General features: G+C 38.8%; 1 protein-coding gene across 1 annotated transcript in view; it reads left to right on the top strand.

The window, feature by feature from the left end:
- Nucleotides 1-27,042, top strand: part of CPVL (carboxypeptidase vitellogenic like) — a gene marked incomplete at both ends in the record, with an annotated part of 126,950 nt that overhangs the window by 58,198 nt on the left and 41,710 nt on the right. The window contains 4 exons of the mRNA XM_081288182.1: nt 3,637-3,759; nt 4,290-4,421; nt 8,321-8,419; nt 9,932-10,108. Of these exons, the coding sequence (XP_081144308.1) occupies nt 3,637-3,759; nt 4,290-4,421; nt 8,321-8,419; nt 9,932-10,108 (531 nt within the window). The remainder of the gene's footprint in view (nt 1-3,636; nt 3,760-4,289; nt 4,422-8,320; nt 8,420-9,931; nt 10,109-27,042) is intronic.

Raw genomic sequence — 27,042 nt, forward strand, 5'->3', positions numbered from 1 at the left:
TACAGAAATTTTATTTGATAAATGTTCACTTATTGCCACTAATGATAATATAGCAAAGTTATAAAATAAACTGAATTTCTGACATGAAAACACATCTCTATATTACCACAAGGCAGCTAAATGTACTCATGACTAAATTACTATGAATAAATTACTATGATTCAATACTTTTGCCTAAATAATTATTATTGCCTAAGAAGCCTGCATCAGTAAGGAGGTCGTGAATAGATTACTTAAATTATGTTCTTTTATCATAACTTGGAAGGAGTTGAGGTTTTTAGAGTAGGTTGGACCAGGTATAATTCTGGCTGTTCTATTTAATGTCTCAATCCTGCCTGGTGTCCTATCTTGAAAAGGGAATAGTTGTCTCCCTGTGATTATGTTATGGATTAAAGGAAAGCCCTCCGGAGCTCCCCGCCTTTGAACAACAGACCTCTGGAAAGCCTTGGAGATATTGTAAAGGACCTGTTGACACACAGGTACCCACAGAAGGTTTCTGGTCTACTTTGAACATACATACATCACTCTTTTTCAAATATATGTAAATTCATTCATTCAATAACTGTTTATTGAACCCTGACAAAGGGACAGCATTTCACAATATGAATGCACAGTGGACACAAATAAACCAAACAGACCATATCCCTGAGATTGGAGATCTTATCCTGTAGTGTGGGTGGAAAAACAACAATATACAAGATAAAAAATTAAAGTTGGATGGTGATAAGGCTGAAGAGGAAGAGGAAGGAGAGAGGGGGGATATAAAATGGAAAAGAAGGGATGCTAACTTTTAGGTAGGGTGGCCAGGGAGGGCAGCTCAGAAGGCCTCTCTTAGGGAGGGAGCCTGGGGGAGAAGCCTTCCAGGTGGAGGAGACAGATGACATGAAGGCCCCGGCTGGCATGTGGGTGGCATGTGCAAGGAACACTGTGGAACCCAGAAGGACTGGGGAACAATGAGAAAGAAGATAGGGGGAAGGTTGGGGAAGGGAGCAGATCATGCTAGCCTTTTTTTTTCTTTTTTTTCTGCTACCTTTCCTATCCCCTACTATCCCCCCTCCCCTCCCCTCCCATCTTCTCTCTCTACCCCATCTACTGTAATTCATTTCTCTCCTTGTTTATTTTCCCATTCCCCTCACAACCTCTTATATGTAATTTTGTATAGCAATGAGGGTCTCCCTTCATTTCCATGCAATTTCCCTTTTCTCTCCCTTTCCCTCCCATCTCATGTCTCTGTTTAATGTTAATCTTTTCTTCCTGCTCTTCCTCCCTGCTCTGTTCATAGTTGCTCTCATTATATCAAAGAAGACATTTGGTATTTGTTTTTTAGGGATTGGCTAGCTTCACTAAGCATAATCTGCTCTAGTGCCATCCATTTCCCTGCAAATTCCATGATTTTGTCTTTTTTTAGTGCTGCGTAATATTCCACGGTATATAAATGCCACATTTTTTTTTATCCATTCATCTATTGAAGGGCATCTGGGTTGGTTCCACAGTCTAGCTATTGTGAATTGTGCTGCTATGAACATGGATGTGGCAGTATCCCTGTAGCATGCTCTTTTAAGGTCTTCAGGGAATAATCCGAGAAGGGCAATAGCAGGGTCAAATGGTGGTTCCATTCCCAGCTTTCCCAGGAATCTCCAAACTGCTTTCCAAATTGGCCGCATCAATTTGCAGTCCCACCAGCAATGTACAAGTGTACCCTTTTCTCCACATCCTCACCAGCACTTGTTGTTTGACTTCATAGTGGCTGCCAATCTTACTGGAGTGAGATGGTATCTTAGGGTGGTTTTGATTTGCATTTCTCTGATTGCTAGAGATGGTGAGCATTTTTCCATGTACTTGTTGATTGATTGTATATCCTCCTCTGAGAATTGTCTGTTCAGGTCCTTGTCCCATTTGTTGATTGGGTTATTTGTTATCTTATTGTCTAATTTTTTGAGTTCTTTGTATACTCTGGATATTAGGGCTCTATCTGAAGTGTGAGGAGTAAAGATTTGTTCCCAGGATGTAGGCTCCCTATTTACCTCTCTTATTGTTTCTCTTGCTGAGAAAAAACTTTTTTAGTTTAAGTAAGTCCCATTTGTTGATTCTTGTTATTAACTCTTGTCATGCTAGCCTTTATGCCCCAGAAAAAGGCCCGTTGCTTTTACTCAGGGTTGGAGGAAGTCATTGAAGGACCTGATCCAAGGACTGGCGTGATCTGGTTTAGATCTTACAGGTCCACTGTCTAAAAATAGATCGAAGGGGACCATTGAGGAGGTTCCTGCAGTAAGATGGAGGAGGCAGGAGATGATATGATGGTGACCAGGAGCAAGGTGAGGAGTGGGGGCATGAGGAGACATGGACTCCAGACACATTTTGATAGAATAGGTAAAGTTGACAAGCTTGGCTGATGGATTTCTGGTGGGGTGTACATGAGAAAAAGATATGAAGAATGCCTGAAGACTTTTGGTCTGGAAGAAAGGGAAGGTTTGGGGACTTGGGCTTCATTTTGAACATAGCAAGTTTAATAACAAGTGGAGATGTTAACAAGGCTACTTTGGCTGTGCACAATGGCACAAACCTGTAATCCCAGAGGCTCAGAAGGCTGAGGCAGGAGGATCATGAGTTCAAAGCCAGCCTGAACAAGTTAGCGAGGCCCTAAGCAACTTAGTGAGATCCTGTCTCAAAATAAGAATAAAGAAGGGCTGGGGATGTGGCTCAGTGGTTAAGCACCCCTAGGTTCAATCCCTGGTACTGCCTCCCCCACCAAGGAATGTAACTCTCAATGGAAAATACACAGGAACTGTTTTTAAAATATTACTGAGTCAACATAGCACTTTTTCAGAATACTCTAAAAGAAGAACTATTATGTTTGTTAGGTGAAAGGATGTCTACAAGATATTTTGACTTTGGCAAAAGACCCTGTGCTGGAAAAGGTTGGAAATAAAGATATATTTAAGTGAAAATTTTAGTGGCCAATAGGCATTATTTTCCTTTCCCCTTTCTCCTATTCCTTTAATGCATGTTGATTTCAAAATCTGTATCATTATACAGACTTTTAAGTCTTAAATTTCAATGCGAGACTTTTTTTTTTCCCTTTTAATTAAGGCTTTGAATAGAACTTTCTGGTAAGAAAAGCCTGACTGATGGCAGAATCATGTTCACTGGTCCACGTTATTTTATTTCGTAAGGAAATTAGAATGTTCCCTTATTACATGTTTGTTGTTAATTTTTGTATGTGTGCACCTGTCCCCGACTGGCATGTCACTTGGGTGCTATTTGGTAATGACCAAAAAAGTGAGGGGGGGAAGGGAGAGAGAGAGAGAGAGAGAGAGAGAGAGAGAGAGAGAAAGAGAAGTGAGGAGGGAGGGAGGGAGGGAGGGAGAGAGAGAGAGAGAGAGAGAGAGAGAGAGAGAGAGAGAAGCGAAGGAAGGAAGGAAGGAAAGAAGGAAGGAAGGAAGGAAGGAAGGAAGGATAGAAAATATGTGCATGCAAATACACTCCTTTCTATTGGGGGTTTCAATGTGAGGTTAAGAAATCCAAGGTAAACCTACGGAATTAATCGAAGCTTCATTGTTATTTCATCAGCATAAGCTTGTGTACCTGTACTAGCCCCGATCTGTGACTGTTCCCTTCAATATCTGTCCCCCTCAGTCTTACGCAGGGAAGTACGTACCCGCGCTTGCGCACTACATCCACGCCCTCAACCCCAAGGAGCAGGTCAAGATCCACCTGAAAGGAATTGCTCTTGGAAATGCATATTCTGACCCTGAATCGGTAAGTGTGATGATGTTTGTTTCCCTTTTGTAACTTAATGAGATCAGATCTCTTTTTAATCAGAGGGCCAGGTGGACGAGCTCCTTTTACCTTAAAAGCTTAACTTGATAAAGGGCAATACCAATAGACCTTTTGACTGAACTCTTCCATTTTTTTTTTTTACCATGTTTCAGTCAACTTACTCTGCCAGCCTACACCGACCGTGTTGTACTATGTGTGTTGTGCTGTGTGTTTGTTATGTGTGTTGTGTATTTTGTGTGTTTGTGTTGGGTGGGTTTTGTGTGTTTGTGGAGTATGTGTTGTGTATATTGTGTGTTTGTGTTGGATGGGTTTTGTGTGTTTGTAGGGTGTGTGTGTGTTGCACGTGTGCACGTGTGTATTTTGTAGGGGTGTGTGTGTACAGTTGTCCTATCTGGCTATTTCTAGCACCAGACTGAAAATTATGAAGTGTGACTTCACAAAGCAAATGGGCTTCCTGCTTTCTCTCCTTCTCAGTGTCTGGCACTTATGTGTGTCTCTTTTGTCCTCAGATTATAAAGGGCTATGCGCCATTCCTCTACGAAATTGGCTTGTTGGATGAGAGGCAGAGAAAGTACTTCCAGAAGCAGTGCAATAAGTGTATAAAATACATCAAGGAGGAGAACTGGCTACGGGCCTTTGAAGTGAGTTCTGGGGCCCTGTGCTGCCCTCAAGCAATTAAAACCATCTGAGGAGAGGAGGGGTCAGTGAAGCCCCATGGTGCTCAGGCATTTTTTTATGAGAGAAGGAATATCTGCTTGGAGAGATGAGTGGGCACGGCGTGCAGAAACGAACTGTCTGTGTTTCTTTGAATTTACTTTGGCTGTATTAAGCCTGAGGTCATCTTGGAGTGTTTGTCTAGCTGTGTGTTCATTAACTGTTCTGATTTCTTTAAATGCTGTGTGGGACTTAAAGGCCTCTCCTATCATATGGAAATCAGAAGAAAGGCAGCCTGGGAAGTAGATGCATAAACTTCAACATGTGGGCAAAATCATTTAGAAGGCTTATGTCCACAGACAGGGTTTCAGCTGGAGAAGTGACCACAGTGCTTGACAAACAGCACATGTTCCCATGTGTCGGGAACAAGAGATTGTGAAGTGTAGTGATCTAAGACTGTTGCAAAGAGCCATTGGTATTTGTAGTTATGATGATGTTGCTCCTCTAAAAGTAAACTTGAGAATCTGATAATATGCTTATATTCTTCAGCCTTTTCTTGGTATTTAAAACATAAGAGTACACTAAACCACGATATAGGAAGTTAGGTGTTTGGGACAATTGCAGACAAAGGCTGGGTGTAAACAATTCTCCTGGGGCTTTTGGTCATGTTTCCTATAGAGGCATCCTGATTGACATATTGGTTTGATGAGGCAAGGACTGAATTTTGAGGACTTTAGGACTCATTATGGTTTATTAGGGCAGAAGCCTGATATTAATAGTCTACTGGACACTCCAGATCAGCCTGTTCAGATCAAAATGGGAGACATTCAAACTTTAGGACGCTTACCCGAAGTCACCCAAGGCAGTGACCATTCTTGCTATGAATTCTGATGGCGGCAACCTGTGCAAACAGATTGAGATAGAGAAGTCATAGCCATCCAGCGCCATGCTTATGGACTTCCTCTTCTGTGACCAAATGTAGCTGCAAAGTGTGGATTCAGAATTTTTTGTGTCATAGGAAGGAATGCGAAGGAAGAGGGATTCTCTTGGAGATGTGTAGGATCATGCCCCAACCCACCGTGACAATATTTTCAAGATTGGTTTTAGGCCCTCCACTGTTGGTAGTTGAACAGGACAAAAAGAACCTTTAGAATTTAGAATTAATACTAATTTTATGTGGCATAAGACCAATTTTCCCATGAGACATTTAGTGATTTGAAAGCACACAGCAGTGTCAAGAGCAAGAACATTTGAGAGGCCTAAAGATGTGAAGAAAGCAGGGAGATGACTGAGGCCCAACAGGCTCAAGACACCCAGAGGGCTAGAGAACCTGGGGGAAGTTCAGGTATGCTGTGTATTCAGAGACAAGGAACATGCGACTCTCTCATTAGGACTCCTTGTGACCATGGTGTTTGTATTGATGATCCTTTCAATACTCTATCCCTTAGTCCCTTGGCCTCCTCTTTTGCAACAATCACTTTCTACTCAGCTGCTCATTCCTTGTTACCAAAAGCCATTAGGCATTCTACAATCTCAATTAAAAATTTTTTATTTGCTCTCTTTAGATGTGTACGTGATAGTAGAGTGTATTTTGAATACTATACATACATGGAATATAACTTCCCATTCTTGTGGTTGAACATGATGTGGAGTTTCATTGGTTGTGTATTCATACATGAATATAGGAAAGTTACCTATGATTTATTCTACTGTCTTTCCTATTCACACCATCCCCTCCATTCTCTTCATTCCCTTTTGTCTAATACAATGAATTTCTATACTCTCCCCACTCCCCTTATTGTGTTTTAGCATCTGCATATCAGAGAGAACATTTAGCCTTTGGAGTTTTGGGGATTGGCTTATTTCACTTAGCATTATATTCTCCAGCTCCATCCATTTACCAGCAAATGCCATAATTTCATTCTTCTTTAAGGTTGAATAATATTCCATTGTATATATATAATCACATTTTCTTTATCCATTCATCTGTTGAAGGGCACCTACGTTGGTTCCATAGCTTTGCTATCGTAAATTGAACTGTTATAAACATTGATATGGCTGTATGCTGATTTGAAGTTCTTTGGGTATATGCTGAGGAGTGGGATAGCTGGCTCAAATAGTGGTTCCATTCCAAGTTTTCTGAGCAATCTCCATACTGCTTTCCAGAGTGGCTGCATCAATTTGCAGTCCCACCGGCAATGTATGAATGTGCCTTTTTCCCCCTCATCCTTGCCAACATTTATTGTTACTTGGATTTTCGATAATTGCCATTCTGACTGGAGTGAGATGAAATCTTAGTATATAGTATATTTTAATTTGCATTTCCCCAATAACTAGAGAGGTTGAACATATTTCATATATTTGTTGACCATTCGTACTTCATCTTCTGTGAAGTGCCTGCCTGTTCAGTTCCTTGGCCCATTTGCTGATTGGGTTGTTTGGGGTTTTTTTGTTGTTAAGTTTTTTGAATTCTCACAATCTCAAATTTAAATAGCTTTCTCCAACTGCCACCTCCTACCCTTCCAGCTCACTTGTGCTGACATGCCAGTGCTAGGAGTCCTACAGCCCATGGTCTCTAAATCCACTGACCCATCTAGCTCTTCATGATCTAACTAACCCTCTCTGGTCCTCATTTCTCTAATTACCAAACTTAATACCAAGGTCTAGACCTTCCTGACTCCTGAACCCCTTTAGCACTTTCTCCTGCTCCTCTGGCTAAACCACAGCCTTGACTGAATCCACCTCCCTGCACCCCACGCCTGTTCCAGGCAGCTGCACCTGGCTGGAGAAAAGCACCCAGCCGTGCTGACTGCTCTTGCCCTCCTCTGATGACCAAGTTTTTAATGTCAGCCATCCAATGGTTACTTCTATCAGTTCCAGGCACCTGCATGTATGCCCACACCCTCTGTCCTCTCTCCTAGTACTGTGGCGAGTGGTCCACGATCCATCTTAAGGCATCCCTTCCCACAAGATTCATTCCTATAATTGAGGCCTGTGGGGAGCCATTCTGACACGTGATTGGGTGACTCCCGTTAAGGGCCTGAGGCACTCTGGCTGTGTCGGAGTTATCCCGACCCTTTCCTGATGAGAGAGCCCATCCGTGTGGGGGTGTGCCTGACCACTGACCCCGGAGACCCAATCACTGACCCTGACCTTGGAGTACAGCCCCCCCTCAACCTTCATTGGATGGAATTCTCCCCTGAATCTCTTGTTTCCCCCAAATAAAAGGCTGATCCCTGGCGTGTTCTCTCTCTCTCTCTCCTGCTAGCCCAGAGTAATCCTCGCTACCCTGCTGGGCGGCTGGAGGCAAGGAAACAGGGAGGCGAGCCGTCTCGGACCTAGCAATATAAAATAAAGTACTGTCTATGTGTTTTATTTTGATCTCTTCTAACTAACTTAATGCCAGAACCTCATTAATGAAACCACTGCGCAGGCCGCGTGGTAGAGAGGCCTCTGAACTTGCTCCTTTCTCTGTCTAGAATGTTTTTTCCCCAAGTTGTCTGTATAGCTTTCTTCCTTCCAATAGATCTTAAATCAAGTGCCATCTTCTAAGAGATGCCCTCTCTTTAGGGTCCCCTACGGACGTGTGCACATACCCATGACACCTCTCCTTGTCATTCCCTAACGTATAGAGTTTGTACACTCTAACATACTTCATATTTCACCTAACAATGCTGGGGATTTTGTTTTCCCCTTGAATATCAGCTTGATCTGTCTTGTTCACTGAAGTTTTCCCAATGCCTAGGACAGCTTTTTGCACAGAGAAGATGTGTAGTAAATGCTCAAGGAATGAAACAGTAAAGGAAATGAGAAGCTGAATGACAAATACTTGTGCATGTTCATCCACCCAGATGTTTCCTTCTCTCCTCCCCGCTTCTCAACCCAGATCCTGGATAGACTACTGGATGGCGACTTGACGAGTGATATTTCTTACTTCGAGAATGTGACGGGATGTTCTAACTACTACAACATTTTGCAGTGCACGGTAATAACATTTTTCAAACCGTAGTCACGTCTGCTTAAAACTTTTGGCAAAACCAAACCTCCTCTGATTTGGAAAATAGGGTAGCTGGCTTTCTACTAGATAGAGATATCCAAAGTGGAGTGCCTGAGTTGGTCTCCTAAACTGATTGCAGTCTGTTTCCCACCAATGTTGTATGTGTTATAATCTGACCATCCACAGTGTGTGATATCCCATATCACACAAAACAATTCCTGATGGGGCGGTTTCCCCTCTAGAGCTTGTTTTGCAGAAGAGCTTGTGGAAAGGGTGGAAGCTGGGATTGCAGCTCTGGGTATGAGGTCTCAGAGTTTCAAGCCTGTTTATGAACCTCTTGAAAATGCCCACATTCTTTGTTCTGTACTTAAGATGGCTTGGATAATCAAAGCTACCAAAGCCTGTATGAAAATATTTGCTTTGTCTTCGTTTTAACTTGAGGTGTTTAGTGCATTCAGTTCAGCCCTACTTCAAGTCCTGTAGAATATTTCTTAAAGTACCAAAGTAGTTTCTTTCTTAAAAGTAGGCCAGAGTCATGTCTTTTGTGTAGAATTAGCCAAGTAAGAGAAAGGGAGCCAAATGGGGGTTGGGATTTGTATAATCTTTGTCTGACAATGTGTTCTGTTTTTAAAATGATCACATTTTGTGAACTATTAATTATAAAGTCAATTTCAGTGGAATTTGTCTATCCGATGGTGTTGGGTTTAGATTGTACCATGAATAAAACATATGGCGGGGAAGAGAGAAACAATATTTGTGTTTTGCATTTTTCTCTACAACATAATATATTCACCGTTAACAAAAATTGCTAACAAAGCAGAAAATTGGCACACTCAAACCCCCAAATTTTTATCCTTTTGTAACTTGAAGTATTTTTAAAGCCCTTATTCTTTTTTTTCCTTTTCAGTATAATTATTATTACAGAGGCTTTTATGCAGTGTTGTGTTCGAATTTTTTTAAAATAAGACTCATGAACTACTTTTCTTTTATCTTCCTCATAAAATATCTGTTTTTACACCTGATGTATTTCCCCCGTACTCAGCTGGTTTTGTTTGTGTGGCTTTAATAAACAGCAGACCATAGAGAAGAAATCCTTAGCTTTTAATCTACTACCCCTCTGGCCTCCAAGAGCTACTTCATCTTCTTTCCATGGAGCCACCAACAAGGAGCAGTTGATATGGACCATCTCACCCCTACCCTTTGCCCTCCCTGTCTCTTCCTCTAAGTGGAGTCACAGGTTGCAAAAGATTAGTTTCTGAAAAGGAAAATCCCACACTTGCGAATTGGATATTGGCTCCAAGAGTGTCAGATCATCCTGATTTGTCCTTAGTACGAGGATTTCATTTAAACCACCTCACAGACTTCTTTTTAAAAATTTCCAGAGTGGGGCCACGTTAAGAGACCTGTCCTCTCTTACTTACTGTATTCTGTGCTATGAGAAACCCACAGCTTTCCCCGGCATGCTGTTTCTTAATATCTTTCTGATGCACCCTCTGCCAGGAACCTGGGGACCAAACTTACTATGGGAAGTTTCTGTCACTCTCAGAAGTGAGACGAGCCATCCACGTGGGAAACCAGACCTTCAGTGATGGAGCTGATGTTGAAAAGTACTTGCGACAGGACACGATGAAGTCGGTCAAGACCTGGCTCACGGAGATCATGAATAACAACTACAAGGTAGGAAGGTGACTGCAGTTACTGTCTCTTAAGAACTTTTCAGATTTCCCAGGGCAGAGCTGACTCTATTATTTGTAACTTGCCTCTGTCTTTAAACAACGACAACGATTTATACTATTTGCAAACATAAATAATCTCTGGTTTGTTGGATTTCTTTATATTAAAATATTTTTTTCTTTTAATTAACCCACCCCCCTCCCCCATCATTCCTTAAAATGAAATTCCCTGTGGCACTTGCCAGCTCTCACTCTTTCTTGGGAAGAGACTCTCAGAGCAGAGAAAAAAATGACTGGTCTTGTGTACCTGAGCCAGTTCCTTCGGTGTTTGCTGTATCATATGAATCTCAGTGAAGTCAGGGATACCGGACAGCAACTGGTTATTCCAAAAATTCATTTTCCCGAATAATCGTGTGCATTCACTTTGCTCAGCAGTAGCTGTTTCAGTATCTGCTTTAACCAGATGCTCTGCCAGGCTGTCAGGCAGAAATAACCGAAGAGAAAGGTCCTATTCTGAGGCCCAATGAGTCCGGCTCTGTGTGTCCACCTGGAGACAATCTGCCTGCTCAGCTGCTAGAGACAGGAGAGGAGATGAACTCACAGGAAGTGGCCCTGCAGGTTCAGGCAGAGGGGGCATGGGCCCTTGGTGTCCTCCCCATGAGGGAGGAGGAGAAGTCATCTTGTCCCCATCCCCTGTCTCCCCTCCTGCTCTGATCCCCCAGGATGGCTGTTGTTTGTCATGGGGATGGTCTATGGGGCCAATGTACTAATGATAGAACAGACAACCAACAGAGGCTTCCTTATTTTTATATGGCAGAGACAAGGCTAATGAACTTGGGATAAACAAAAACCAGAGCAGCCAGTAGCTTGTAAGATACCTCTGAATCAGGAAAAGAAAATTTATCCTCAAGATACTTTATTTCCAACTACCTGACTCTTTTTTACCATTTGCTGGCATGAGGAATATACATTTCTAAGATGCCTGTTAGGAACCGTATGCCTCAGGATGGTTCAGTGCACAAGCTGTGCTACTGTTCAGGACATCACTTCAAATGCATCCTTAGTATAGTGTGTTTCAGATCATGGCAACCCTGGAAAGTCCACTTTTCTGATCCTGCCTCCATACAGAGTTTGACATGGAACCCTTGTTTAAAATAATCTATGGTCAACGGCACACAGAGACTGCACACCCATTATAATCCCACAGAACTTGATGGAATACTTTCTAGGATAGAAAGTAAGTATTTAACTGGATCAAGCCAGCATTGCAACCATTCTTGGGTTTGGTTCTGCTGGGGAAATGCAGCGGCCCTTTGTGCTTACCTGCTTCCAGCCTTCTCTGAACAACTCCCCAAAGCACTGCTGCCTCTCTTCTTCTTTTAAGTCTCCTCCATGGTTATGCTTGGCACATGGTCCTGCCATCATGGGCTCTCAGTCTGTCACCCATCCTGGCACCAGCTAGGAGCCAATGTCCATGACCAGGGAATGAGTGAAAGAAAGGTTAGTGCTACACTAAAGAATATATTTAACACTCCCCCATAATCCATGAGGTATTTATGGTTCACAAATTTATTTAACCAAAAAGAGCTTAGCACTTGTGTTTTAAGACAAAAAAAATATCTAACATAACATTGAGAAATGCCATGTGGTTTTGTTGAGTGAAAAAATTTCCCATGTACATTATTTGTGCCCTTGGCTCACTGTATAAATTTAACTAGAATATGATTCCCTCTCAGCTATGAGAGGATAGGGTGAGGCATAGAGCTCAGCTGATGACAGAAATCCTCTTAATGTTGACTAATTGCTACAGACTGTTCACCATTTGATAAAATAGAACATATTGGTTAGAGATGATCCTACACCTCTGTCCTTGTTGCCCACATAACCCAAACCCACTATCCTAGTCTATTCAGGCTGCTCTAACAAAAATACCCTAGACTTGGTCACTTATAAACAATAAGAATCTATCACTCACACTTCAGGAAACTGGGAATTCCAAGATAGGTGCCCACAGATGTATTATCTGGTAATGACTGCACTCTGCTTCATAGAAGGTGCCATCTTGCTGCATCTTTATCAGCTTTTAGAAGGGCAGACAGGCTTCCTTCTGGTTTCTTTTATAAGACTATTAATTCCATTCCTGAGGGTTCCACCCTCAGATTTAATTACCCCAAAGTCCCCACATCATTTTGGGTGGACACATTCAGACCATAACACCTACCATCATGAATTCCACTGAAACCAGAGTATTTTCTACACTTTTTTACTCTGAATTCATTTCCAGAAAAAGAGAAAAGTTTAGTGATGCAGATAAACCACATTTCCATAAAGGAAGAGACAAACTATGCAGTCGATCTGCCTGCAGACCCCAAGTGGCTGCTCCAGAACAGGCAGCGTGTTCACTGGGGCAGCTGGCACAGCCCTGCGGGCAGCAATTATCTTTGGCTTGTCTGCTATTGATGGTGAACCTCAACGTGTGTATAATGGAACCAGAACAACTTAAGTTGGCTTAAGACATTATAGTACCCTTAAAGTTCTATTTATGTAAGACTCAGTTCTAATTTGTCATCCAGAGCAGTGTGCCTGTTTCTGTTCACAGGAACATAGAAGTCTTTCCAGCACTAGAATCCTTTTAGCCAATGTGTAGTATCTCGGACAGGACCAGGAATGTCCTCCTGTGCATCTGGTGCATTTTTGTGTAGTTTCTGTCTAAACTGCATGAAAACAAAATTCTCTTCTGTTAATGATGTACAGGAGGTGCACAGTCCAAATCATTTTCTTTTTGGTAATTTCAGATGTTTAGGTGGTAAATGGAAATATTGTATCGGCAAGTTTCCAAAATAACTAAAATGAGAAACAATGTGTTAGACTCCCCCAATTCTTTTTGTAAAAAATTTTTTTAGTTGTATATGGACACAATACCTTTATTTTATTTCTTTATTTTTATGTGGTTCTGAGAATTGAACCCTGTGCCTCACGTGTGCTAGGCACATGCTTCACTACTGAGCTACAACCCCAGCCCTGACTATCTGAATTTTTTTTTATTACATCAGGTCAAAATATTATCAGGACTTTTAAGAGCTGATCTGTACAAGAGCATAGGGGTTGACAGCATGCTCTCAAGTCATACATTTTGAGTCTAAGGGCTGGTTCTATCACTCAGCTACTGTGGTCCTTTGGGGGAAGATGCTTGATTCTTTGTGATTTAGCTAAAAATGGGAATAGAAATAATATTTATGCATGACTGTTTGTGACATCATTGAGATTATTCCTGTAAAATACTTTTAAAAAGTGCCTGGTGCTTAGGAAGTATTTATCAGTAACATCTATTAGACAAGAGACCCTGCATCTAATAGAAGAAAAATTAGGCCCAAATCCTCATCATGTCAGATTAGGCCCCGGCTTCCTTAACAAGACTCCTATAGTGCAGGAAATAAAATCAAGAATCAATAAATGAGATGGATTCAAACTGTAAAGCTTCTTCTCAGCAAAATAAACAATCAGTGAGGTGAGTAGGGAGCCTAAAGAATGGAAGCAAATTTTTACCACACACATACATCAGATAGAGCATTAATCTCCAGGATATATTAAAAAACTCAAAAAATTTAACACCAAAACCACAAATAACCCAATCAATAAATGGACTAAGGAACTGAACAGTCACTTCTCAGAAGAAGATATACAATTGACCAACAAATGTATAAATAATTGTTCAACATCTCTAGCAATTAGAGAAATGCCAATCAAACTACTCCAAGATTGCATCTCACTCCAGTTAGAATGGCAGCTATTAAGAATACAAGCAACAATAAGTATTGGCAAGGATGTGGGGGAAAAGGTACACTTATAAATTGCTGGTGGGACTGCAAATTGGTGCAATCAATCTGGAAAACAGTATGGAGATCCCTCAGAAAAGTTGGAATGGAACCACCATTTGACCCAGCTATCCCACTCCTCAGTCTATACCCAAAGGACTTAAAGCAGCATACTACAGTGAAGCAGCCACATTAATGTTTATAGCATCATAATTCACAATAGCTAAATTGTGGAACTAACCTAGATGTTCTTTAATAGATGAATGGGTAAATAAACTGTGGTATGTATATAACAGGAACTTACCTCAACATTGTAAAAGCTATATATGCTAAGCCTCAGGCTAGCATCATTCTAAATGGAGAAAAATTGAAGGCATTCCCTCTAAAATCTGGAACAAGACAGGGATGCCCTCTCTCACCACTTCTATTCAACATAGTTCTCAAAACACTGGCCAGAGCAATTAGACAGATGAAAAAAATTAAAGGCATAAAGATAGGAAAAGAAGAACTTAAATTGGCACTATTTGCGGATAACATGATCCTATACCTAGAAGACCCAAAAGGGTCTACAAAGAAACTACTAGAGCTAGTAAATGAATTCAGCAAAGTGGCAGGATATAAAATCAACACACATAAATCAAAGGCATTCCTGTATATCTGCGACAAATCTTCTGAAATGGAAATGAGGACAACCACCCCATTCACAGTATCCTAAAGAAAAAAAAAATACTTGGGAATCAACCTAACAAAAGAGGTGAAAGACTTATACAATGAAAACTACAGAACCCTAAAGAGAGAAATAGAAGAAGATCTCAGAAGATGGAAAAATATACCCTATTCATGAATAGGCAGAACTAACATCATCAAAATGGTGATATTACCAAAAGTTCTCTATAGGTTTAATGCAATGCAAATCAAAATCCCAACAGCATTTCTTTTAGAAATAGACAAAGCAATCATGAAATTCATCTGGAAAAATAAAAGACCCAGAATAGCAAAAGCAATTCTAAGCAGGAAGAGTGAAACAGGCGGTATAGCGATACCAGACTTCAAACTATACTACAGAGCAATAGTAACAAAACAGCATGGTACTGGTACCAAAACAGGTGGGTGGACCAATGGTACAGAATGGAGGACACAGAGACCAATCCACAAAATTACAACTACCTTGTATTTAACAAAGGTGCTAAAAGCATGCAATGGAGAAAGGATAGCATCTTCAACAAATGGTGCTGGAAAAACTGGAAATACATATGCAACAAAATGAAACTGAATCCCTTTCTCTTGCCATGCACAAAAGTTAACTCAAAATGGATCAAGGAGCTTGATATCAAACCAGAGACTCTGCGTCTGATAAAAGAAAAAAGTTGGTTCTAATCTACATTTCGTGGGGTCAGGCTCCAAATTCCTTAATAGGACACCCATAGCACAAGAGTTAAAAACAAGAATCAACAAATGGGATATACTCAAACTAAAAAGTTTTTTCTCAGCAAGAGAAACAATAAGAGAGGTAAATAGGGAGCCTACATCTTGGGAACAAATTTTTATTCCTCACACTTCAGATAGAGCCCTAATATTCAGAGTATACAAAGAACTCAAAAAATTAAACAATAAGAAAATAAATAACCCAATCAACAAATGGGCCAAGGACCTGAACAGACACTTCTCAGCAGAGGATATACAATTAATCAACAAACACATGAAAAAATGCTCACCATCTCTAGCAGTCAGAGAAATGCAAATCAAAACCACCCTAAGATACCATCTCACTCCAGTAAGATTGGCAGCCATTATGAAGTCAAACAACAACAAGTGCTGGTGAGGATGTGGGGAAAAGGGTTCACTTGTACATTGCTGGTGGGACTGGAAATTGGTGCAGCCAATTTGGAAAGCATTATGTAGATTCCTTGGAAAGCTGGGAATGGAACCACCATTTGACCCAGCTATTCCCCTTCTTGGACTATTCCCTAAAGACCTAAAAAGAGTGTATACTATAGGGATACAGCTACATCAATATTCATAGTAGCACAATTCACAATAGCTAGACTGTGGAACCAACCTAGATGCCCTTCAATAGATGAATGGATAAAAAAATGTGGCATTTATACACAATGGAGTATTACTCAGCACTAAAAAATAACAAAATCATGGCATTTGCAGGGAAATGGATGGCATTAGAGCAGATTATGCTAAGTGAAGCTAGCCAATCCCTAAAAAACAAATGCTGAATGTCTTCTTTGATATAAGGAGGGCAACTCAAAACAAAGCAGGGAGGAAGAGCAGAGAAGATCACCATTAAACAGGGACAAGAGGTGGGAGGGAAAGGCAGAGAGAAGGGAAATTACATGGAAATGGAAGGAGACCCTCATTGTTATACAAAATTACATATAAGAGGAGGTGAGTGGAAAGGGGAAAAAAAGAGAGAAATGAATTACAGTAGATGGGGTAGGAGAGAAGATGGGAGGGGAGGGGAGGGGGGATAGTAGGGGATAGGAAAGGCAGCAAAATACAACAGACACTAGTATGGCAGTATGTATAAACATGGATGTGTAATCGATGTGATTCTGCAATCTGTATACGTGGTAAAAATGGGAGTTCATAACCCGCTTGAATCAAATGTATGAAATATGATATGTCAAGAGCTTTGTAATGTTTGGAACAACTAATAATAAAAAAAACACAATGGAATATTACTCAGCATTAAAAGAGAATAAAATCATGGCATTTGCAGGTAAATGGATGGAGTTGGAGAATATCATGCTAAGTGAAGTAAGCCAATCCCTCCAAAACGAAAGGCCAAATGTTTTCTTTGAGAATCCATAGTTGGGGAGAGGGGATCATGGGCGGAATGGAAGAACTCTGGATAGGGCAAAGGGGAGAGAGGGGAAGGGAAGTGGTATTCGGCTAGAAAAGATGGTAGAATGAGATGGATATCATTACCCTAGGTACATGCATGAAGACATGAATGGTGTGACTCTACTTTATGTACAACCAAAGAAATGAAAAATTGGGTTCCAAATGTATACTATGAATTGAAATGCATTCTGTTGTCATGTATAACAAATAAATTAATTAATTAATTTAAAAAAAGAACATTCAAAAAATATTTGCAGAAGTCTAAAAAAAAGTCTGAAAGGGTTTATATGTAACCTGAAGCTGGGCATGGTGGCACATGCCTATAATCCCAGCAGCTTGTGAGGCTGAGGCAGGAGGATGGCAAGTTCAAAGCCAGCCTTAGCAAAAGTGAGCCACTAAGCAACTCAGTGAGACCCTGTCTCTAAGTAAAAGGCAAATTAGGGCTGGGGATGTGGCTCAGTGGTTGAGTCCCCCTGAATTCAGTCCCCAGTACCCTCTCCCTCAAAAAAGCCCGTAACAAAAATGAAGACACCTTTGATTGATGGGTTATTATAGATTAGACATAGCTGAGGAATGAAGCACTGAGCTTGAGATATGACAATAAGGACTTCTAAAACTGAGAGGCAAAAGGAACACCCACTCCAGATAAGAGAAATGGGAGGGGTTGGTGAGTGAGTGAGTGAGTGAGAGAGAGAGAGAGAGAATACCCAAGATTCTGGGACAACTAAATAAGATGTAACCTATTCATAATGTGACTACCAAAAGGAGGATGAAACGAAAGACATAGAAGCAGTATTTGAAGTAATACTGATTGAGACTTTCCCCAATTTAATGTCAAGACACCAAACCCACAGGTCAAGGAAGCTTAGAGAAAACCAAGCATAAATGTCAAAACAAACAAACTCCCAAAAAACTAACCAGGCATATCATCTTCCAGCCTTTCTCAGACAGACAAATATTGAAGGAATTTGTTACCAGTGAACTTGCCTTGCAAAAAAATGTTAAAATAAGTTCTTTAGAGAGACAGAAAACAATATAAATTAGAAATTTTGGATCTGCATAAAGAAGGAAAGTGAAGAAGACATGATTGTCTATGTAGAAATTACAAAAGAATTGACCAGGAAAAAAAAACCTTCTGGAATGAATAAGCAATTAATTATAAGATTTCAGGATGTAAGGTTAATGTACAAGAGTTGATCGCTTTCCTCAATATCAGCATATGGGTATATAACTTGTTCCTGTATAAACCAGTGGGGTTTGACATTAAAACACAGTACTGTTTACATTGGCACCCCAAATCCAGTAAAATACCTACAAGGTCTGTATGAAGATAACTGCAAAACTATTACAAAGAATAACAAAGAACTAAACAGATGTTCCTGGATAGGAGGAGAACTGCCAAGATGTCAGTTCTTTCCCACTTGATCCATAGGTTCAGTGCAACCAGCCCCAATCAAAATCTCTCAGCAAGTTATTTTGTAGATATGCTCAAAGCGATTCCACAATTTACATGGAGAGGCAAAGACTCAGAATAACCAATGTAATAGTGAAGGGACATGAAGTTGGAGGACTGATAGCATCTAACTTCAAGACTTTCTATAAAGCTACCTATCACAATGTGACATTGGCAAAAAAAAATAAACAGATTGGTTAATGGAACAGAATCAAAAGCCCCAAAATAGACCCATATGACTCTATGCAGCAGGTATTTGACAAATTAGCAAAAGCAATAAAATGGAGCAAATGGTATCTTTTCAATGCATGGTGCTGGAACAACTAGACAGTGACATGGAAAAAAAATAAAAGAAAGAAAAGAAAAAAGAATTTAGAATAAGATGTCCACACCCTTCACAAAAAACTGGTCTCCAAATGGATCATAGATCTAAATGTAAAACAGAAGATAACAAGAGAAAACCTAGATGACATTGGGTTTAGCAGTGACTTTTTTTTTTCTTTCTTTTTTTTCTGAGGTAGGGTCTTGCTATGTTGACTTGAACTCCTGGGATGAAGTGATCATTCTGCCTCAGCCTCCAGAATAGATGAGACTACAGGCATGTCCCACTATGCCCAGTTGTAGTGGCTTTTTTGATACAGAGCCAAAGGTACAATTCATGAAATAAATAACTAATAAGGTGGACTTTATTAAAATTAGTCACTCTCTGTACAAGAGACAATGTTAAGAGAATGAGAAGATAAACCACAGATTGGGAGAAAATAAAACCCACATCTGATAATATATTATTATCCAGAATTTACAAATAACTTTTATAGCTCAACCCTGTAAAAATGGAAAAAAAAATGGACAAAAGACCTAGGTAACTCATCAAAGAATATATACTGATAATAAGAAAGTACATGAAAAGATGTTTAATAGCATAGGTCATTATAGTATTGAAAGTTAAAAGAACAATGAGATACCATTATCATCCTATTTGAAAGGTCAAAACCCCAAACATTGACAACACCAAATGCTGACTAGGATGCATAGTTACAGGAACTCATGTTCTAGTGGGAATACAAAATGGTACAACCACTTTAGAAGACTGTTTGGCAGTTTCTTTCAAAGCTAAACATGTATTACATACATTCCAGCAGTCATGCATCTTGGGACTTACCTGAATGTATTGTAAACTTATGTCCACACAAAACCACTGATGTTTATAAAAGCTTTGTTCACAATTGCTAAATTTTGGAAGTAACCAAGATATCCTCCAGTGAGTGAATGGGAAAATAAACTATGATATAGACAGTGGAATTTTATTCAGTGCTAGAAATTAATGAGCAACCAAAGCATAAAAGGACTTGAAAGAAACATAAATATATATTGTCAAGTACAAGAAGCCAATATGAAAGGTGACCTACTGCACAATTCCAGATATAAGACATTTTTGCTAAAGCAAAACTACAGAGATAGTAATGGATGTCAGCGGTTAGGCGGGAAAGGAATGATGGGGAGAATACAGAGAATTTTTAAGGTAGTGAGGATATTCTGTAGGATATTACAGTGATAGATACATGTCATTATACATGTATCAAAACCCACAGACTACAACAAGAGTGAGCTCTAATGTAACATATGGATTTGGGGTGATTTGATGATGTTTCAATGCTGGCATACCAATTGCAATAAATGTACCAAGGAAAATATTCCGGAAGAATGAGATACAAAGTGTACATGAATATGCGGAGCACAGTGGCGCACATCTGTAATCCCAGTGGCTCAGGAGGCTTAGGCAGAAGGATCGTGAGTTCAAAGCCAGCCTCAGCAAAAGCAAGGCACTAAGCAACTCAGTGAGACCCTGTCTCTAAATAAAATACAAAATGGGGCTGGGGATGTGGCTCAGTGGTCAAGTGCCTCAGTCCAACCCCTGGTACCAAAAAAAAAAAAAAAAAGTGTATGAGAATTTGTATCTTCTAATTACTTTTGCTCTTAATCTAAAACTGCTTTAACTAAAATTTATTGAGTAAAACAAGACTTGATTGTCTTCCCAGTGAAAGAGGTAGATGTCAGTAAGTTTGATAAAAGATGAACTCAATTTCTTCTTCTAGGAGAATGGTAGACACTCTGCAGGACCCCCAAAGTACAACCAAATCCAGGATAAATAAGTACAAATGCAATTGTAATGCCTCTAACAAAAGAAAGGGAAATCCAAAAAGCCACCAGAAAAACAAAAAGCAGTGAAGTAAATTCTGTGGAGCAGAAGCAATAAGGCTGGGTGGCCCTGAGAACCAGGTCCCCAGCTCTGCAGTTGGTGATGGTGCTGTGGATCCATGCAAAGTGAGGCCACTGATTTGAGAGCTGAGCACCAGACCTGGGACCAGTGGAAGGACTAACTTGGTCCTGTGCTCTCTTAAAATCAGCTGAAGCAAATATGAAAAACCCAGAGGTGTTTTAGTCTCTCAGATTTTTCACAACAAAAATGTAAGTTAGTAATAAAAAATTCCCTGACACCTAAATAACAAGTTACCATAACTGAGAATAAACAGAAACACTTAAAAACAGATGTGCCTGACCATGGTGCTTAAAATGTAGAAAGTATGAGGTCTAGAATATAAATAACTGTATGTAAAATACTTTAAGACAAAAAATTGAATTACAAAATAAACATTAAACAAGAAACTATCAAATATGATGAGGCCAATTTGGAAGTGAATCAATTGGCAGTTAAAAATTAAATGGTTGTTGAATTTAAAACTCAATGTATGTAAACAGATTAGGCATTGCTGAAGATAAATTTATTGAATCAGGAAGTAGTTATGAAGAAATTAACCAAAATGGAACACAGGAAGAAAAGAGATATTAAATTTAAAGGGGGAGACCAATAGACATTGAGGAGATGATATTTAATATCTCTCTAAGCAGAATCACTGAAGGTAAGAATAGAAAGAAGAAAAGCAATTTTTAAGAAACAACTGCTGATAATTTTCCATATCTTGATAATAATCATTAATCCACAGGCACAAGAAGCACAAACACATGAAGCAGCAGGAGAGAAGAGAGAAAAAAATATTAGTACTTAAGTTGGGTTTAATAAAATTGAACAAACTAAAGGCCATCTTTAAAAGGAGGTCTATTAGACTAATAAAGACAATTCCCTGTCAATAGTGGCAGGCAGAACAGTTAAGTAATATCATCCACGAGTTAAAACAGCAATAAACTAGAATTATGATTAGTCAAGGCTACATTTTAAGTAATAAGGTAGAATAAAAGTAATTTTGGATTGAACAAAAACAGTTATTTTAAGTGCATTTAGAATCAATAGTTTTCACTTCTGAGAATATATCTCAGGAAAAAGGAATAATCACAGACCTGAGGGTCTGAGACAGAGAAGAAATATTAACATGAAAAACTGATGATTTTTAAAACACAAAAGCTTAAACTAGCATTAAAGAATGCCAGCCATTTTTCAAAAGCTTAACATGTGCCATTTAAGAAGAGAGAACAAAAATAGCATGTAAGTTTAGAGCCCAGGAATTTAAACTGAAGTACAGAAAGTTTATTGAGGGTTTATGAAGAGATTAACATGCTTATTAACTTCAGATTGGAATATTATTAGGTATTAAAACCTAAATGTGATGGTTATGCTCTAGAAGAATTGAAATAGATTGTGCAGCTCTGAGCTTGATGGAAGACATGGAGTAAAAAATGAAAACCATAAAATCATGCCACCAGTAGTACAAGGTAAGATGGTGGAAACTTTATACAGTAAATATAAATGGACTAAATTTTAGATGATAAGATATTTAAAACTACATAAAGATTTTAAGACCTATGCATGAAATATAAATATATTGAAAGTAAAGGGTTGGGCAAAATAATAATAACAATAATTTTTTATACCAGAAATTAAACCTAAGGGTACTTGACCATTGAGCCACATTCCCAGCTCTTTTTAACATTTTTAAAAATTTTAGACAGGGTCTCACTAAGTCCTAGACCCTTGCTAAGTTGCTGAGATTGGCTTTGAACTTGCAATCCTCCTGCTTTAGACTCCCAAGCTGCTGGGATTACAAGTGTGCACCACTGCACCCAGCCCCCCATTTTTTTAAAAAGTTAAAAACTTAATAGCTCTATTAATATCAAAACAAGCTTTATGATAAAAATAAAGCATTCATCTCATTAAGCAATAGAAAAATTCTAAACTGATGTACACTTTAATAGCTTCAGAATATATAAAAACAAATGAGTAGGTCTTAATAAATGTCACACTGAATAAGTCAGGTACCCCCTTTAATTATTAATAAATCTAGCATATAAAATGAGTAGAGGTAGGAAATATTTGAGCAATATAATTAGCTTGATTTATTGAATGTGTATGTACCTCTGAGTACCATAATTAGCAAATCTCAAATATTTCAAAGAATTTGCATCATACATGCCATATTTCCTGATCATATGCAATTAACTTAGAAATCAATAAGAAACATAAAAGCATCGAAAGTAGAAATAAAAATGTAGTTCTGTTTAACTCATAGATCAAAAACAAAACATGATAAAAAGGGAAGATTGCTACATATACAGCAGTAATTCTAAAAGATAATGCAGGGACACTATGCCAACAAATAGCTAAAATGGACAAAATTCTCTAGTACATAATTTACAATTTGTGATTCAAGCAATCAAAAAAAAGCAATCAAAAGCTCTAATGGTCATTAACCATTGAATCAATAGCCAAAAATTCTACTACAAAGAAAGCATCATACCAAAATGGTTGTATATTAAATTCCACCAAACTTTCCAAAACTGTATTTTTCCAATCTTATACAGAGAATAAGGTGGAGGTGGGGAGGGGAATGCCTCAAACTGTTCAGGAGGAGTATGTCACATTATTATTAAAAGCAGATAAAAAAGTTAGGGAAAAGAAAACTTTAGAATAATCTTCTTTATGAATATGTATGTAAAAATCCTAAACATATTATTTAAGAACCCTAATCTACTAGTGATTAAAAAAGATCAAGTTGAGTTGAACCCATAAGTACAAAAATATTTTCCCATGAGAAAGTCTATCATGTAATTCACCACAATAAAATATTAAAAGAGAGAAAACATCTCAAAAGACAAATTACTACCGAGTTGGGATAAACAGCAGAATTTTTTTTTTTTTTACTCACAAATGTGGAGATAAGAAATCCAGAATCAATTTTGCTGAGCTGAAATCAAGGTGTTGATAGGACCAGTCTCCTCCTGGGGTTCCATTTCTTCATATTTGCAGTATCTAGTGGCTGTTGGCATTCCTTGGCTTATGGTCATATCATTCCACTCTGCCCTTTGGGTCACATTATCTTCTCTTTTTTTAGGTTCTACCTACCTTTTATGGGATACATGTGCTTGTAGTTTAGGACCCTCCTAGATAATCCAGGATAATAATCACCTCCAAATCATTAATGCAATCACATCTTCAAAGTCTTTAATTTTATTCTATTTTACCATATAAGGCAACATTCACATGTTCTAGGGTTTTGGAAAGGAAGTCTTTGGAGGGGGCAAGCACATTCAGCCTACCACAATATGGGACTTCCTTGATCTCATAAAAGTCTACCAAAAACTTAGAAGAAGCTTTCTGCTCTTGTACTAAACAGGATACCAAATAATATTTGCCAAATAATATTTCTTAGTATGGCCATACTACATTCTATTCATGCATTCATCTGTTCAAGGACACTTAGTTTGGTTCCACTATCTGGCTGTTATGAATAATGTTGTTATGAACATTCATGGACAAGATTTTGTCTAAACATTTGGTTTCAGATACTTTGGGGTAGAATTACAGGGTCATATGTTAACTTTATAGTTAACATTTTGAAGAACTGCCAAACTGTTTTCCAAATTGGCTGTACCATTTTACAGCTCCACCAGTGGATGAGTTTGCATTTCTCCATGTCCTTGTGAGCTCTTGGTTTTGTCTGACATCTTAATTATATCCATCTTTGGAGTGGGAAAGTGCCGTCCTGCTGAGTTTTGACTTGCACTCCCCTGATTGCTAATGATGTCATGCATCTTTCCACTGTTCATCTTTATATCCTTTGCCCCTTTATTAATTGGGTTATTTATCTTTTAACTCTTGAGTTGTGTTTACATGTTTCAAATTCAAGTCCCTTATCAGACATGCGATTTGCAGATATTTTTCCTCTTTCTCTGGGTTGTCTTTTCGTTTTCAGATGGTGTCTTATCTGTCTGTGTTTTCATTCATTGCTTATGATTTTGGTGTCATACCTAAGAAACCAGTGCTGAACCCAAGGTAACAAGGATTTAGTTCTGAGTTTACTCCTGGGAGTTTGACAGTTTTAGCTCTCAGTTTTCATCAGTGAAAATTAATAAACTATAACTAGATGCAACAACACAAAGATTCTTAGAAATATAGTCTGGAGTGAACAAAGCATGTCCCAAAAGAATACAAGCACAAGTATGCATGGAAACTAGCACATACGTAATATACCATTATGAGGTGCATTTGTTTATGTTAAAAAGTTTTTGCACAAGGAAGGGAATTCTAAAATTAAGGCAGTGGTCACCTCTGTGTGGCAATTGGCATGGGGACAGGGAAGAAGTACACTAGGTGGGTTCAGTGCTGTTAGTAGCAGGCCATTTTTAAAGTGGTGGTACATTTGCAGTCTTCATTATTATGCTTCCAAACTTACAGATAGGCTACAATACATTTTTTCCCTGCATCAAATATACATAATAAAAATTTAAAGGAGGCAAGTTGTGATTATCTACAGAGATTGCATAGGTCTCTTGTGAGCATTTGGACTGCTAATATATAGCAATGCCCTGAGCATCTCTCAATATCCTACAAAAAATTGTGAGCATGGGGACAGGGACAAAGAAACTGAGCTGCTCTCACAGATCCTGCCACTTTTCCTCACTGATAGAAAACAATGACATCATCCAAAATAGCAGATGGCTCAAATAACTTTATTATTATTATTATTATTAGTAGTAGTAGTAGTAGTATCAGGGATTGAATTTAGGGGCATTTAACCACTGAACCACATCCCTATCCCTATTTTGTATTTTATTTAGAGACAGGATCTCCCTGAGTTGCTTAACACCTCTGTGTTGCTGAGGCTGGCTTTGATCTCGAGATCTTCCTGTCTCAGCCTCCTGAGCCACTGGAATTACAGGCATGTGTCACCATTCTGGGCTTAAATAATCTTTTGAGTCTGCCTCTTCATGCTTAGTGGTGGGCATGCCCACATGATGGACCTGGCCCATGGTATATTTTTACATCTCCTTGGTGGCTGGGTTGAAGTGCATTCAGTATCAGAAATCAAACTACTTGGAACTTGAAGTTTCCTTTTTCTTTTATTTTTTAAAAAAATATTTATTTATTTATTTATTTTAGTTGTAGTTGGACACAATAATTTTATTTTATTTATTTTTATGTGGTACAGAGGATTGAACCCAAGGCCTCACATGTGCTAAGCGAGTGCTCTACCACTGAGCCACAACCCCAGTCTCCCTTTTATTTTCTAATCCCACAAATTATATGTATCTTAAGCATAAACATTTCAAGGGCATCTATCTTACCTGTCTTGTTCACCACTCTGTATCAATGGACTAGCACAGAACCTGGTACATTGAAGACACTCAATAATCTTTAATAAATGGAAGACTTGGCATTGTAATAAAGTGATAAAAGCCTTGACAGAGAATTGACATTGCTTAATACGATTTCCTTCCTTTTGCTTCCTTTTCTTGTCATACTGAAAATGTACTTCACCACAGTTGTGGTTCTCCTGGCTCCTTTTGCAGTAGAAGCACCTAGGGAGTGTTAAAGACACATAATTCGGGCCCTTTCCACCAAAGGTGATGATTGAATTGCCTAGGATAGCAAGTAGCATATTGCACTGTACAGTGAAATTGGAAGAAAAGAATGAAGAAGGGAGGAAAAGAGGGAAAGAAAAGACAGAGCTAATTGAAATAAATAAAATGCCTGTCTATTTCTACAATAAGCTGTCTTTGCAGTAAATATATTCAATCATAATAAGTGCACATAATTCACCTCCTTAATCACTATTGCTTTTATTTCTATATTATGCTCCTTCCTCTTTTTATTAGCATTTAAAATAATCAAGTATAAGTATGCTCTTCTGTTCTTCATAAGAATATATCTTGATTTTTAAAGTAGTAAAATTTGGTGGTGGATGGAAAGAGCATCTTAATAATCTTGAAAACACAGTCCATACTCTTAAGAGCTATTGGCTTTGAAATTTCTCTTTGTAAGGTCCCCTGGTCCCTTAGTCCTTTGTGATAAAAGAGTCTTATTGTTCTTCTTATTCTTCTTTTTTTTAAGATGCAGAACGTGTTTTCAACTTCCATTTTTTCTGGTCATGGTTCTTGATTTCCTAAAAATATATGGAATTTATTTTCAAAGACTATGTGTTCATGATTCTGTGTGTGTGTGTGTGTGTGTGTGTTGTTGTTGTTGTTGTGTATTTCCTGTTTGAAACCATTATTTCAACAAATAAGAGCCATGGCTATATACCAAAAGGCCATTTGGATTCAAAGCCATGCAGTGCTCTTGGATTTGATGTCACTCCTATTACAGAGTTGTCTGGAAAGCTACTGCAGTTTTCGAGGGTACCATCACCAAATGCTAATTCTTACTGACACATGCTTATGCTTTCAAAGGTTCAGTGGCCCTGGGATAGGGCTCAGTATGCTGTGTTTAAAAGTTCATGTAGTCAGGAAATTGTAAATATAAAGTTACATTTCCCTGTCACTTATCATTCTACAGCTCATTAAATTCCACCTAATTGCATG

Source organism: Spermophilus citellus (assembly GCF_964194105.1).
Source record: "Spermophilus citellus genome assembly, chromosome: 3".
In the NCBI taxonomy this organism is placed as follows: domain Eukaryota; kingdom Metazoa; phylum Chordata; class Mammalia; order Rodentia; family Sciuridae; genus Spermophilus; species Spermophilus citellus.